At 59.1% G+C, this 12,088-nt stretch overlaps 2 protein-coding genes across 3 annotated transcripts; one reads left to right on the forward strand and one right to left on the reverse strand.

The window, feature by feature from the left end:
• The first annotated feature begins 189 nt into the window (after positions 1-189).
• Positions 190-3,701, forward strand: APRT (adenine phosphoribosyltransferase). The gene is made up of 5 exons (XM_065028813.1): positions 190-340; positions 615-718; positions 1,593-1,726; positions 2,599-2,677; positions 2,797-3,701. The coding sequence occupies exons 1-5, from the start codon at positions 261-263 to the stop codon at positions 2,937-2,939; spliced, it is 540 nt and encodes a 179-aa protein (XP_064884885.1). The 5' UTR covers positions 190-260; the 3' UTR covers positions 2,940-3,701.
• Positions 3,702-5,252: 1,551 nt separating this feature from the next.
• On the reverse strand, positions 5,253-9,906 carry CDT1 (chromatin licensing and DNA replication factor 1). Of its 2 annotated transcripts, none has more exons than XM_065028799.1 (10): positions 9,420-9,906; positions 8,936-9,100; positions 8,621-8,841; positions 7,938-8,132; positions 7,688-7,833; positions 7,301-7,404; positions 6,841-7,029; positions 6,339-6,473; positions 6,056-6,257; positions 5,253-5,928 (listed from the first exon to the last, which is right to left on the reverse strand). In XM_065028799.1, the coding sequence occupies exons 1-10, from the start codon at positions 9,780-9,782 to the stop codon at positions 5,798-5,800; spliced, it is 1,851 nt and encodes a 616-aa protein (XP_064884871.1). In that variant the 5' UTR covers positions 9,783-9,906; the 3' UTR covers positions 5,253-5,797. The 2 variants fall into 2 exon arrangements, with proteins under 2 accessions (XP_064884871.1, XP_064884870.1); XM_065028798.1 differs by having other exon boundaries at positions 5,253-5,961; positions 9,420-9,905.
• Between the last annotated feature and the right edge of the window lie 2,182 nt (positions 9,907-12,088).

A 12,088-nucleotide genomic window follows, 5' to 3' on the forward strand; every position in this document is an offset into this window, starting at 1 on the left:
CCGTGCACCGGGGTACCACAGCTACATGTACTGGGAGAACTGGGGCTCTGGGCACCGGGGAGACCCGTGCTCTGTGCACGGAGGTACCAGAGGTCTGTCCCCCGGGGTACCGGAGTTCCATGCACCGGGGTAACCAATCCCCGTACCTCGAGGAGCCGGCGCTCGGTGCGGGCTGTACCCGGGGCGGGGCGGGGCGGAGCCGCCCCCCCGGAGCCCCGCCCGGCGCTGCGCGGTGCGGAGCTGCGCAGAGTGGGGCCGCCATGACCGAGGAGGCGCTGCGGCGGGTCCGCGACCGCGTCCGGCCTTTCCCCGACTTCCCGGTGCCCGGTGTGCTGTTCCGGTGCGGCGGGGATGGGTCCGGACCGGGCCGGGCTAGGATGGGCTGGGGGCCCGCTGCCAGCTCCTCGGCATCCCCCCCCACCCCGGCATTTTCCCTCCCCCTGCCCCGGCATCCCCTCCCCACCCCCCCCCGGCATCCCTCCCGCATCCCATCGTTCCGCTCGCCTGCTCCTGGCAGCACAAGACAGGACCCGCTCCTCCGGGGCTGAGCTCGCTGGAAAGCCAGCCCGACCCCCGGAGGTTTGTATTATAACTGCTCTCCCTCTTCGTTGCAGAGATATCAGCCCCTTGCTGAAGGATCCTGCAGCTTTCAAGACTTTGATTGATCTTCTGGAAGATCATTTGAGGGCATCTTTCCCCAAAATCGACTTTATTGCAGGTGGGTGTTGGTTAAAACATCTCTGAGGCCAGTGCAGAGTATGGTGTCCTCAGGCTGCCTAGGCGGGAGGTGTGGGGAGGCTCCTCTGCTAATGGGGCAGCAAATACTGTAGCCTTTGGTCATTATAACCACCCAAATGTTGGCCTGTATCGTATGGTAATACCAGCCAGGTTATACCCATAACTTCTGTAGTTTCCTGAAATACTGGTTTTGGATGTGGCAGATGGTATCTAATGATACTTCAGTGCCAGTTTCGTAATTCATTGCTTTCATCATTTAAAAAAAGAGTCAGGGAGTACTGAAAGTCTGATGTAAAAATCTTACAGGCATGCCCGTAAGGTCTCGCACAGTCCCCACAGCAGGCAGACCCTGTTCCAGCATGTTTTCCTTCCCAGAAGACCTTCTCAAGCCAACAGAAACAGCCTTTGTGGTGATAAGGAGTTAGAGCGCACCTGTGAAAGCGGCTGAGCATGGCAGTGCTCGCTCAGGGCTGGGCGACAGCCCAGAGTTCGAGGTGTCTGGACCAAACCTAGGCCAAGTGCCTCATGATAACTGAAGCGTGAACACCAGTGGTGCAAAGTCCCTGGCTGTGTGGCCAAACTGATACCGACGCTTTGCTGAGCTTATCTCTAAGAAGGAGAATAAAACGGGTTGATGGGGGGATCGATGCGGTGCCCTGAAGCCTGTCAAGCAGCATATTTTGGTGAACACAGGCAGTGCAAGAGTGTGGCGTGTGTGTTTTTAACCCACAAAAATAACGATATGAGCAAATTGTTTCTAGAGACCTCCTTGAACGTGGGAGGGTGAAGCTGGGGTGTCATACAAAGACACCTCTGGTCTGTTCTGAGTGTTTGTGCTGCTCTGCTCCCCCCAGGCCTGGACTCGCGTGGCTTCCTCATCGGCCCCTGCCTGGCTCAGAGGCTGGGCATCGGCTTCGTGCCCATACGGAAGAAGGGGAAGCTTCCCGGCCCCACTGAGTCGGTCTCCTACACCCTTGAGTATGGCAAGGTAATGTCCGGGAGAGACAAGAGGGTCTCCAGGCTGGTTCGGGGGCGGGGTGTCAGCGAGGAGGCAGGGCGATAAACCCAGCGGAGGGTCCCCAAGTTGGGTTTTGCAGCCAATGCTGATGGTTCAGGAGCAGCGCTGAGTGTCCCTGTGCCCTGGTGTGGCAGCTCCCTCCCGAGCCACGGACATGCACTCTGTGTCGGTGAGACGCACTGATTTGGGTGGGGGGGGGAAGTGATAAGACTTGGTGCTAAATTGCTTTCTTTGGCTTGAGTTCAGGGGCATGAACATGGAGCGTGTTTCCCACTCTTTCAGTAAGTGCTATAAGTAAAAGCCTTTATTGCATGGCTTCAAAACAGAGTGCTTGCCTCCTAACACCACAGCCTCTCTGATTAAAGAGCCTAGTAACACGCAGCTTAATAACTAACGGCAGGTAGAGACCGGCAGCAGAAACACCAAATCTAGGTGTTATTTATGAGGATTGTTTGGGCCAACCCCTGCCAGGGACAAGTTCCTCTGACACAGGACATGCCTGTGACGGTTTGAATCTGGCTCAGCACTCCAGCCCAGGGCATTACAGGAGATTTTCCCCTCTGGAGAACTGCTTTGGGATAAGGTTTCAAGATGGGACCATAACTCACTTGATGAATGTTCAGGATCTTGACGTGCCAGAGGGCTGGCCCAGCAATCACCTAACCTGCTGGATATTTCCATGGCAATTCCCTGTAGCTGGAGCATGTGTTTTGGGGGGTTTTAGGTGCTGAGTGTTAAGGTTGATCTCACCAAAGACTTGTCTGCATTCCACTATGTGTTAGAAGTTGAAGTGTTTCTCTGTAAGGCAAGACTAAAATGAAGCTGCTCTTTCCACTCTGCAGGCTGAACTTGAAATCCAGAGTGACGCCGTGGAACCGGGACAAAAAGTAATTATTGTAGACGACTTGCTTGCAACTGGAGGTGAGAGAAGCAGAGGGTGTTGGAGCATGTGGAACCCACATACTCATGCATTGGGAGCAGTGACCGGGGGGGTTGAGACTTCCCCTGGCGCTGCTCCTCGAGTGATGATGTTTCTGCAGGTACCATGTGTGCAGCCTGCGAGCTGGTCAAGAGGCTGAAGGCTGAAGTCCTGGAGTGCCTGGTGATCATAGAGTTAAAACCCCTGAAAGGCGTGGAAAAGCTGAATTCCATCCCCTTCTACTCACTGCTGCAGTATGACTGAGAAGGAACCAGAAGGGAATTACTCAGTGACTCTTTCTGGGTGTCACAAGGGGGTGGGCAGTGGGGAATCTACAATTTTAATCCTGACCAGATGCCATACAACCATAAGTCTTATTTATTTTCCAAGCCACAGATTAAGGTGTGTTAACATCCTTTTTGGAGTTCATCCTTTTGGGAAGAAGGAACAGCCTGATTACTTTGCGGGATCGAGACCAAGATACAGCTTCACTGATTCTTTTTTTTTAGGAGACCCAAGTAGAAATAATGCTGCTGAGGCAGGAGGGGTCTGACAGCTTAGGGGGCCAGAATTCCCCTTTGATTCAGCTGCCTGGGAACCCATTAAGTTTGCCAAAGAAACACAGAAGATGGGCACAAAGTGATTATTTGTTTAAGGGATAAATCTCTAATTCTTCTGCTGCATTCACCTTGGAGCATAAGGATGTGGAAAGGATGATGCTGGTTTGGAGCCCATTCTTGTTGTTGTGTTTGGTGTCAGATAAGGCCACGGGAAAGAAAAAAAAAGAAAAGGAAAGGTGGTGTTCTTGCAGCTGAGCTCTGGTGGTCTCACTGGGGTTAATGTGGCTGATGACGTGGGGTTTGGAGATGCTCCTCTAGCACAGTTCAGTTTGGTCACAGGAGCAGCTAAAACCTAGCGTGCCAAAACTTTCACATGCCTGAAAACATTAAGGACTGTGTCCCTGTCCTAGCGGGGGCTGAACTCAGTGGTAAAATAAATGTTGACTTATTTTTATTTTTTTCTAAACTGTCTCAGAGCTCTTCTTGCAGTAGCTGAAGCAGTTCGTTACCCTCATGTCTTCCGAGCCCAGGCTGTGCCGTGACCCCCCCCCTTGCCACCCCAGTCACGTGGAAGGAATCGCTTGCCAGGACTGAGCAGTTCAGGTATCTTTTCTCCGTGCCTGACATCCACCTTTAACTGGTCCTACTGGGTTGCGGTGGAAATGCCCAGTGGAGCACAAACCAAACCCCCGCAGCTCTGCTCACCTCCCCATCCCACGCGTGGGGATGCTGCACACCCTGCTCTTACACTTGTAAGGGCTATTACAGCTATTTTTATTACCGTTTCCTGAAAAGCCACTGCAGCGGATGCTCAGTTTGCACTGAGAAACTCCATTCCCCTGGGAGAAACCTACCCCGGGCGCTTGTTTTCGCAGCCAGCCCCTGCGCGGAGCCAAGGGCGGCAGCGCCTCGCACGCACACTTGGCACCAGGAGACGGTTCCTGCTGCGAGGTAGAGAAGGGAAAAATCGGTTCCACCCCAAAGAGCCGTGGAAAGCAGCTGTGTGCTGTCGAAGTGAGCGCAAACCCGGCCAGTGCCAGAGCTGGCGGCGTGCAGGGCCAAGGGTGACATCAGGGAGTGTGGGGATGGGGCCTTCATGCTGGCCCAGCCCCGAGCAGCCCTCGGTGTAATTGCTGGTAGAGATGAGGCTCTGAAAGGCTGGCTTCCAGGCAGGAGGAAGGGTTTTTTTGTCCCCAGCAGCAGAACAGGAGCTGGCTGCAAGCTCCCCTGGGGCACATGCGTGTGCCTGCCAGGCTGCCAAAAGCAGTTCCTTTCTCCCAACCCCAGCTCTGCTGTAGTGAGGTGTTCAGCATAGCCCATACCCAGCCTTGCACCCCAGCCCTGTGCATCCCTGCAGCCTCTGGGCTGGGTTTAAACCTCTTCCTTGCAAACAGGGCTACCTCCTGCCAGCATTGCTGGCCAACCGGCCTGCAGGATGGCAAGCAGGGTCCTGGAGGAGAAAGAGGAGGAGGACTTGCCTGCTTCCTCGGGCAGCACTGTGAGGCTCAATGATGCCACCAGCCCCCTGTATCAGGTGGGGGAGCTTCCCTGGACCAGCACATCCCCCACCCAGATGGATGAAGGACAGCCACCTTTCCGTGTGCATCCTTGATGTCCCAGGCTAAAACTCGCCAAGTTTGGCTCAGAAAGCAGTGTGAGGTGTGCCCGATGCCATGCTGGGGAGACACAGCTCCCATCTCACCCCTGCACCCAATGCTGCCCATTCTCCCAGGCTGTCACCTCTGCAGCCATCAGCCCCCTCTTTGTCCCTCTTCCCCAGCCACTCAGCCCAGCGACACAGCTTTCCCCTTGGGAAAAGCCCCCCCGGTGCCCACCCCCAGCCCCGTGTACAAAAGCCGCATTCAGTTCCCTGCAAACCCACGCTCACTTTTTCCAGTAAGTCTTTCTCCAGGAGCTGGACAGGGACCCAGCCCTTCCCCGTGTACCGGCTAGTGCCAATTGCCATGGAGAACCGCAGGGCTAACAGAACAGACAGGCAGCTCACCGAGGCAGAGCACTGGGTTAACGCAGCTATATTTAAAACATTTAATACAAATGTGTTTTGACAAGTCCTGTAGTTGTTTCCAGCAAGTGCTGGAGATGCGTTTTTCCCTCCCTTAAAAACAGAACGAGGCACAGAACTCCAAAAACATCAGCTTGTGATTTCTTCTCTCACTCCTTCCTGCCTGTCACCTCTCACCCTACCCGGTCCTGCCTCTACCCCACCAGAGCCTTGTTAATGGAAGAAACCTGCATCAAACCTTGGGGAGAAACCTCCAACACCAAACCTGCAGAAGGCAGCAAAGCCAGGAAGAGGTTATTTGCCCCTCTTCATCACTTTCATTGTCACCCCATGACTGCCTGCCTTCAGCTCAAGGGTTAGGGGAGCTACAGTACTCATGGACCCTGGCAAAGTAATTAGTTAAATTAAGGCATTTTGCTCTTCTTCACACACCCCTGAGGGATGAGCCTCCCGTCAGCCCACACCAGATCCTGGAGCGCAGTCGGGTTTCGCTCCATTTAGAGAAGATCGCACGGGGGAAGCCTCGACCCTCACGGGGCTCAAAGAGCCTCTGCCTCCTTCGCCACCTTGGTGAGCCGCTCCGTGACCAGCCCCAGCTCCTTCTCTTTGTCCAGTTTGATGTAGGTGTCTGTCCGGAGGACGTGGATCCCCACCCAGTCGGGCAGCAGCTCTGCAAAGAGGCGCAAGTGTTTCTCCATCTCGCCTGTAAAAAGGAGCAGCAGTGGCCGCTGGGTCAGAGCTCTGCTCCCCAGCCCCTTCCTCCAGCCAGGAGACTCCCCCGCCACTGCATTTCCTACCGGGAGGCATCTGCGTGTCGTAGCTGTCGGCCAGCCGGGCGCAAACCACCTCCATGGGCAGTGCCAGCTTCTTCTCGGCCACGAAGACATTGCGCAGGACACGGGCCATGGCCGGCAGCCGCCCCAGCATGGCCAACCGCTCCTCCTGCCCTGCGTCCCGCGTCATCAGCGCCTGCAGCTTCTGCGCCTCCTTCGCCCGGATCTTGGGGAGCAGAGAAGATGGGGGTGAGACACCGGCACGTCCCCCCCACCCCGGTGTTCCGGCCAGGAGTGAATTACTCACCCTCTCGAGCAGCGCCTGGGACACCCCTTTGAGAGCGCTGGAGGTGCTGGCAGGGGATGGTGCTTTGGAAACCGCCAGTTCCCCCGCATCGGCTTCAGCGGTTCTTAGGGCCAGGTTGGCGAGAGCTTTTTCCATCTGCTCATGTGGAAGAGGGAGGAGGAATTGGGTTACAGCTGGGAGGAAGGAGAAGTTTCCCCTCCACCGCCCCCGCCACCGTCCTGCAGCCCAGTGCTCCCATCCCAGTGCCTCCGACCCATCCCTGCCTGCACTGAGGATGCTTCGGGGTGTTTCATCTCCTCTCCCAGCCACAAAGTTAGGACTGAGAGCTCCTCTAAGCCTGAAACCAGTCCTAGACCCCAACTTGCAGCGCTAACAGCCAGGCTGGTGCTCCCACCTGCTGACACCTCAGTGCTCCAAATCCCACGGCTCCAAAACAACCCTTCCCAACCCCTATCCAGTAATATTTTCCTGGAAAGAGAACCAGACCCAAGTCCCAACTCACCTTGGGGGGCAGCATCCCCCGTGCCGAGCTCAGCACCTCCTGGGCCGTGCTCGGCCTGTCCTCCCGCGGCGGCTGCGGCAGCTCCACCGGGCTGATGTCCGGCACCTCGTCCACATTGAAGCGGGGATGCCAGCGCGTCAGCTTCTCCTCCGGAACCACCATGGGAGGGTTGAGGGCGGCCAGGAATGCCTGGAGAGGAGTGAGAGCTGCGTTGTGGTGTCTGCAGGCCAGGTACGGGGGAGCCAGCCATTGCCCCACAGTCTTAGCGTGGTTTGGCAGATTGGTCAGAGGAAATTCAGAGCCAGGAGATTCCAGCCCCTATCCTCCCCACCCACACCATGTGCCCAGAGCATCCCACAGGAAACAGTGACATCCCTCAGCCGGGACACCAGCCTGCTCCTCTAGACAGCGACCAGAGCAACCCTGGACCCCGAAAGCGAAGGCTCCAGGGGGGTCTCACCTTGTGGTGCTGCCTGACAATGTTCACCAGGTTGCGGTTGAACTCCTTCCTGCGCTCCAGCAAACGCAATGCTGACAAGTGCGGGCGGCCGTCCACCTTCTCCTCTGCAAGGAGACACGAGTGTCACCCACAGCGTCTCGGCAACACCACAACGGGGCCAAAACCTTGAGAGCATCAGGAAGGACGGGATGGGAGCCCCTCCGTGCAGCTGAGTCGCTACCAGAATCGCTGCCCTGTCATCCTCCCACTCGCCCCAAAAGTGTTTTTTCCACTTCCAACGTGTCAGATGATTAATGGAACAAGCACAGAGCATCCTGTTGGATTCACGGATCCCAGCCTGCATCGAGTGACCCCCCGGCTCTCATGGCCCCCTTGAGCCATATGTACCTTCCCCCAGCACAGGCTCCAGTGTGAGCTGGTACTCAGATTTCTTCATGCCACTGCCAAAGGTGGGGATGTTCTTCTCCTGGCGTAGCCGGTACGAGGTGGGATACACCGCCTTGATCTGTCCCACGTGCCGCTCCTCAAACTGCCTGCAAGAGCACCAGGGATGTCGGGAACCCTGACAGAACACCAGGGCATTGGCTCCCCCTCCAGCCGGGACCCCGAAACAAGCTGCTCGCTGCCGCCAACTCACTTCCGCATCATGTCCTGCACGCCCTGCTTCACCTTGGCAAAGGTGATGGTCTCAGCACGGTTAAAAAGCATCCCAGCGATGGTGTCCACGCTACGGAACATCTCCGCCAGCACCTTGAACTTGTAGGGCAGTGTGAGCCCCGGGGTCAGCTCCTGCGCGAGCGTGTGGAACCGCTGGTATGCGGGGGGCTTCTCACTGCCGGGAAAGGAGGGGATCAGCGTCCCCCAGCACACAACAACCACCAGCTATGGTGAATGCGGTGCTGGGACAGCCCTAAAGGTGCAGCCAGAACCAAAACCGGTCAGGATGGGTGTCCCACTGCCGACAGGAGCCCAGGAGCTGGGTGCCCACCCCACTTAGGGGACACCTCCACCTCTTCCTCCTGTCCCCAAACTCTTCTCTGAGCAACCTCTGCCAGTGCCTGGGTCACATCGCCCACCCCAGGGACATGGATGCCCCAAGGCTCACAGCAGAGTCAGGGGACCTTGGACCACACTCAGAGAAGCCCTCTGCATAGGGTGGGGTTGGTCAAACTCCCGCAGAGCCTCCAAACCCTTCACAGCGGTGGGAAAAGCCCCGCAAAACCACTGCAGGGCTGCACAGCAGCAAAGGGCGGTGGCAGACACCAGGACACCCCAGTTTTACCTCCCATCAGGGCCTGCACCCCCAAAGCCTCTCCTCACCTGGCCTCTGCCGCAGGAGCTGCCGTCCTAGTGTCCCCAGATGCCCCAGTGTCCCCAGATGTGGTTCCGCATCCTGCTTTCTTCTCACGGATCCGCAGCTCCAGTTGCCGCACTTGCTCCAGATGGTTCCGCAGGTCAGAGCTGGTCCCGGAGGGGACAGGTGGCAGCTGCGCCAGCGCTGTCACCTTTTGCAGGCGGCTGCGCAGCCCAGCCAGGTCCTCCTGGGTGGGGAGGGGACACACAGTCAGAGCAGGGCTGGCACACCCGTTAAGAAACACAAAAACATCAGAGCAGAAAGCCGGACTTGTCCCCTACCCGCTGCAGGCGCCGTGTTTTCCCTGGGGGCGCTGTGCCACGCTGTGTCCCCCCATCCTGTCCCTGGATGGGGGACTGGGTGGTGCTGGCAGGGGTGTGTGCTGCCAGATCCAGCAAGGGTGCCATCGGGGGACAAGCAGTGGCTGGAGACGAGGGGCTGGTGGCCTGTAAGAGAGCAGAGGAGCATCAGAGACTGACAGGGGGTATGCAGGGAACGCCCCTGCGAGGACCCCTACCCCAGTGCCCCCCCCGCCCCCAGCCTTGAACTGGGTGGGAGGAAGCCATAGGAGGTCTGTCCTAAGGGCAAGCCCTGAGCGGGGGGCCATGTCGGCATCAGGAGAAGAGGGCAAGCCCTGGGCGGGGGGGTCTGCATTAGACAAGGGAGTTAAGCCCTTGAGAGGGGGGGCTGCTCCGGACAGCGCCCCGGTTTTACACTCCCACTCTCCCCATTTCAGGGCGTATCCCCACCCCCGGCAGCTCCTACCGCCACCGGCGTCCCCGGCTCCGCGTCCCGCTGCAGCTCCAGCCTCTTCCGCGCCGATTTCCCGCTCGGTTCCCCGGGCCGGGTCCCGGCCGGTGACTCCGCTTCCATCTCCCGGCGGCTCCGTTTCCTACCCGCCAGCCCCCTCACCGCCGGGGAGCCGCTGCGGGCCGGAGTGCGCGGAGAACCGGGCAGCGGCGGCGGGTGAGCGCTGAGTCCCGCCGGGGCACCATCCTGCTCCACCTCCCGGTGCACCGGGAACCCGGCAAGGGCGGCTTTGAGCCGGCGGCCGCCGCCGCGCTTGGCCGGGGCTCCGGTAGCCGCTTTGGTGCTGCCGAAGAAGTCGGTGAGGCGGAGCTGGGCCATGGCGGTGAGGGTCGCTGTCCCGGTCCCGATCGCGATCGCGGCGACACGTGAACCGCCACCGCGCGCGCCAAAAGCCGCCGCTCTTGGCGGGAACCCGCGTGGCCGCAGACCCGCCCACCGCGGAGCCGGGAGGGGTCACGTGGGGCGGAATTGGCGCCACGGGGTTCTTAAAGGCGCTGCGCTGCCTATATCGCGCTGCACCACGTGGGGGCCCGGGAGGGGCTGTCCGGTTGCGGGGATCGGACCCGTTCTGGGGGACGGTCTTTGGACCGTGCCCGGTGCTGCGGCGGCTGGTTCGGGGTACCTGCTGGTGCCCCCTGTGCCAGTTGCAGGGATAGAGGCAGCTTGGCCCTTGGCTGGTGCAGAGCATGGGTGCTGCAAGTTGGGGGACCCCTGAGCAGGGGGAGAGCAGGGCAAGCAGTTCCTGGAATGGTGCTGGCCCCGGTCAGCCCCTGGACTGGTGATCACCCCTCTTACCTGCTCTCCCCAGTGTGTGGGGCTGGGGGCTGCTGCTTTGCAGCTTGCACAGGGCCAAGCCCTGCCCAGACCTCTGCAGTGGCTGTGGGGTCCCTTGAAGGACAATGCTGCTGCTGCCTCCCCTACATCCCTGGTCCTGGGCAGTGGGTGCTCCAGCTGGGGGTAGCCATGGGGCTCTAGAGGCACCTGCAGCACCCCCTGCCCTGGCACCCCCCTGCCCCACAGCATGGCCATGTGCTAATGGCACTGCCCGGACACAGGAGAAGCTTCTTTGCCCATAAAACACCTCACTGGGCACTCAGGCTGTACCCACAGCACATTATGGGGCCAATCTGTTCTCCAGCATCTCTCTTAAAGCCTAAGCAAGGCCGGCAAAATGGACCAGGGCCGGATTCAGCTGCACAAGGCAGGGCTCTGGGGTGCCGTTCCCTGCACCCATTTACTGCCACAGCCTCCGTTCCCAGTCTGGCTGCGGTGCATTGGATGCTTGGGCTGGGAGCAAGACGCCGGCACGGGCGCCATGCACCACTCTTTCCTGGATCCGTCTGGATGGGGGGATGCAGCCCTGGGGTTTTGCAGTGGTAATTTCTCTGCCTGGGTCTCATGCAGAGTGCCGTGGGTCAAGGTTGACAAGCTTTTTATTTACACAAGTGAATCCCTCTGGGGCCCAGCGATGAGGATGGATGTGGCCAGGCAGAGTGGTCGTGCCCCTGCTCTGAGGATGTTCAGAGGCAGTTTGGGTGCCCACAGCCCATCCCAGCCCCCTCGAGGGGCTGTGCCCAGCAAAACTCACCTGGATGCATGTTCAGGGGCCCTCAGGCCCATCCTCCCTGCGGTTTGGGGCCTATGGCATAGGCAGCTTCTGCAGCACATCTGGGCTGAGTGGGGGTAAGAGCCCCAAGAGTGCTGGAGGGACCCACGGAAGAGAGTGGAGCCCACCGAGGTGGGGAGCAGGTTGGCAACGTGCCAGTTGGATGTCAGTTTATTAAGTGCGTTTGGAAAAAAAAACGTGGGGAAGACAAAGAATGCGGAAAATTTCACGGGCTGATGGTTCCTGTTAGGGGCTGGTAGTTACCAGCACTGCCTGAGGTGCTGCCCTGCAGTGCTGCCCCCACCACTGGCATCCGGCTTCTGGGGATGTGACCCTGCACCTCATCAGGGCACCCGGCTCCTGGAACACGTGGTTGTGCACCCAGGTCCCCCCACCTGGACACCCAACGCTGTGGGTGTGTGGCCATGCTTCTGGCTCCCCAGGGTGTACAATGCACACCCAGTTCCAGGGTTATAGTACTGTGCACCCAGCTCCAGGGACACATGACCCGGCTCCCAGGGGTGCATTCCTGACCACCCGCTCCAGTGCAGCGCGATGTCTGTTCCCAGCGACCCTGGCCAGCGTCGCGTTGCTGCCCTGGCCGCAGGGCTCCGACATTTCCGAGCCCCGGCCCGAGCAGAGCACTCAGCCTCAATTACCTCCGGCCTCTTTATTTTTTTTTTTCCTTTTTTTTTTGTTTAACGGAACAAACAGGAAACACATCAGCTTTCTTTATTTATTTAATAAATTTATATGTTTTTTTTCCCTTTTTGCAGCAGCCCAGCGGGAATCGGGGGCGACACTGTAGAGTCCATGTTTGCCCCCTCTGCCCCCCCGGCCGCAGCGCTCCGCTCCGGGGGCCACCCCCGCTGCCGTCGGGGCTGAGACCGGCCGACTCGTGTCAGCAGTGGCGGGGCTGCAGTGCCGGCGGGCGGCGCTGGGCTGGGCGGGCCGGGCCGCGCCGTGCCGGGCCAGCCCGCTGAGGGGGGCGGGCGGTGCCGCTTATAAAGGGCGGCGG

Source organism: Columba livia, chromosome 13 (genome assembly GCF_036013475.1).
Source record: "Columba livia isolate bColLiv1 breed racing homer chromosome 13, bColLiv1.pat.W.v2, whole genome shotgun sequence".
Taxonomy (NCBI): Eukaryota; Metazoa; Chordata; class Aves; order Columbiformes; family Columbidae; genus Columba; species Columba livia.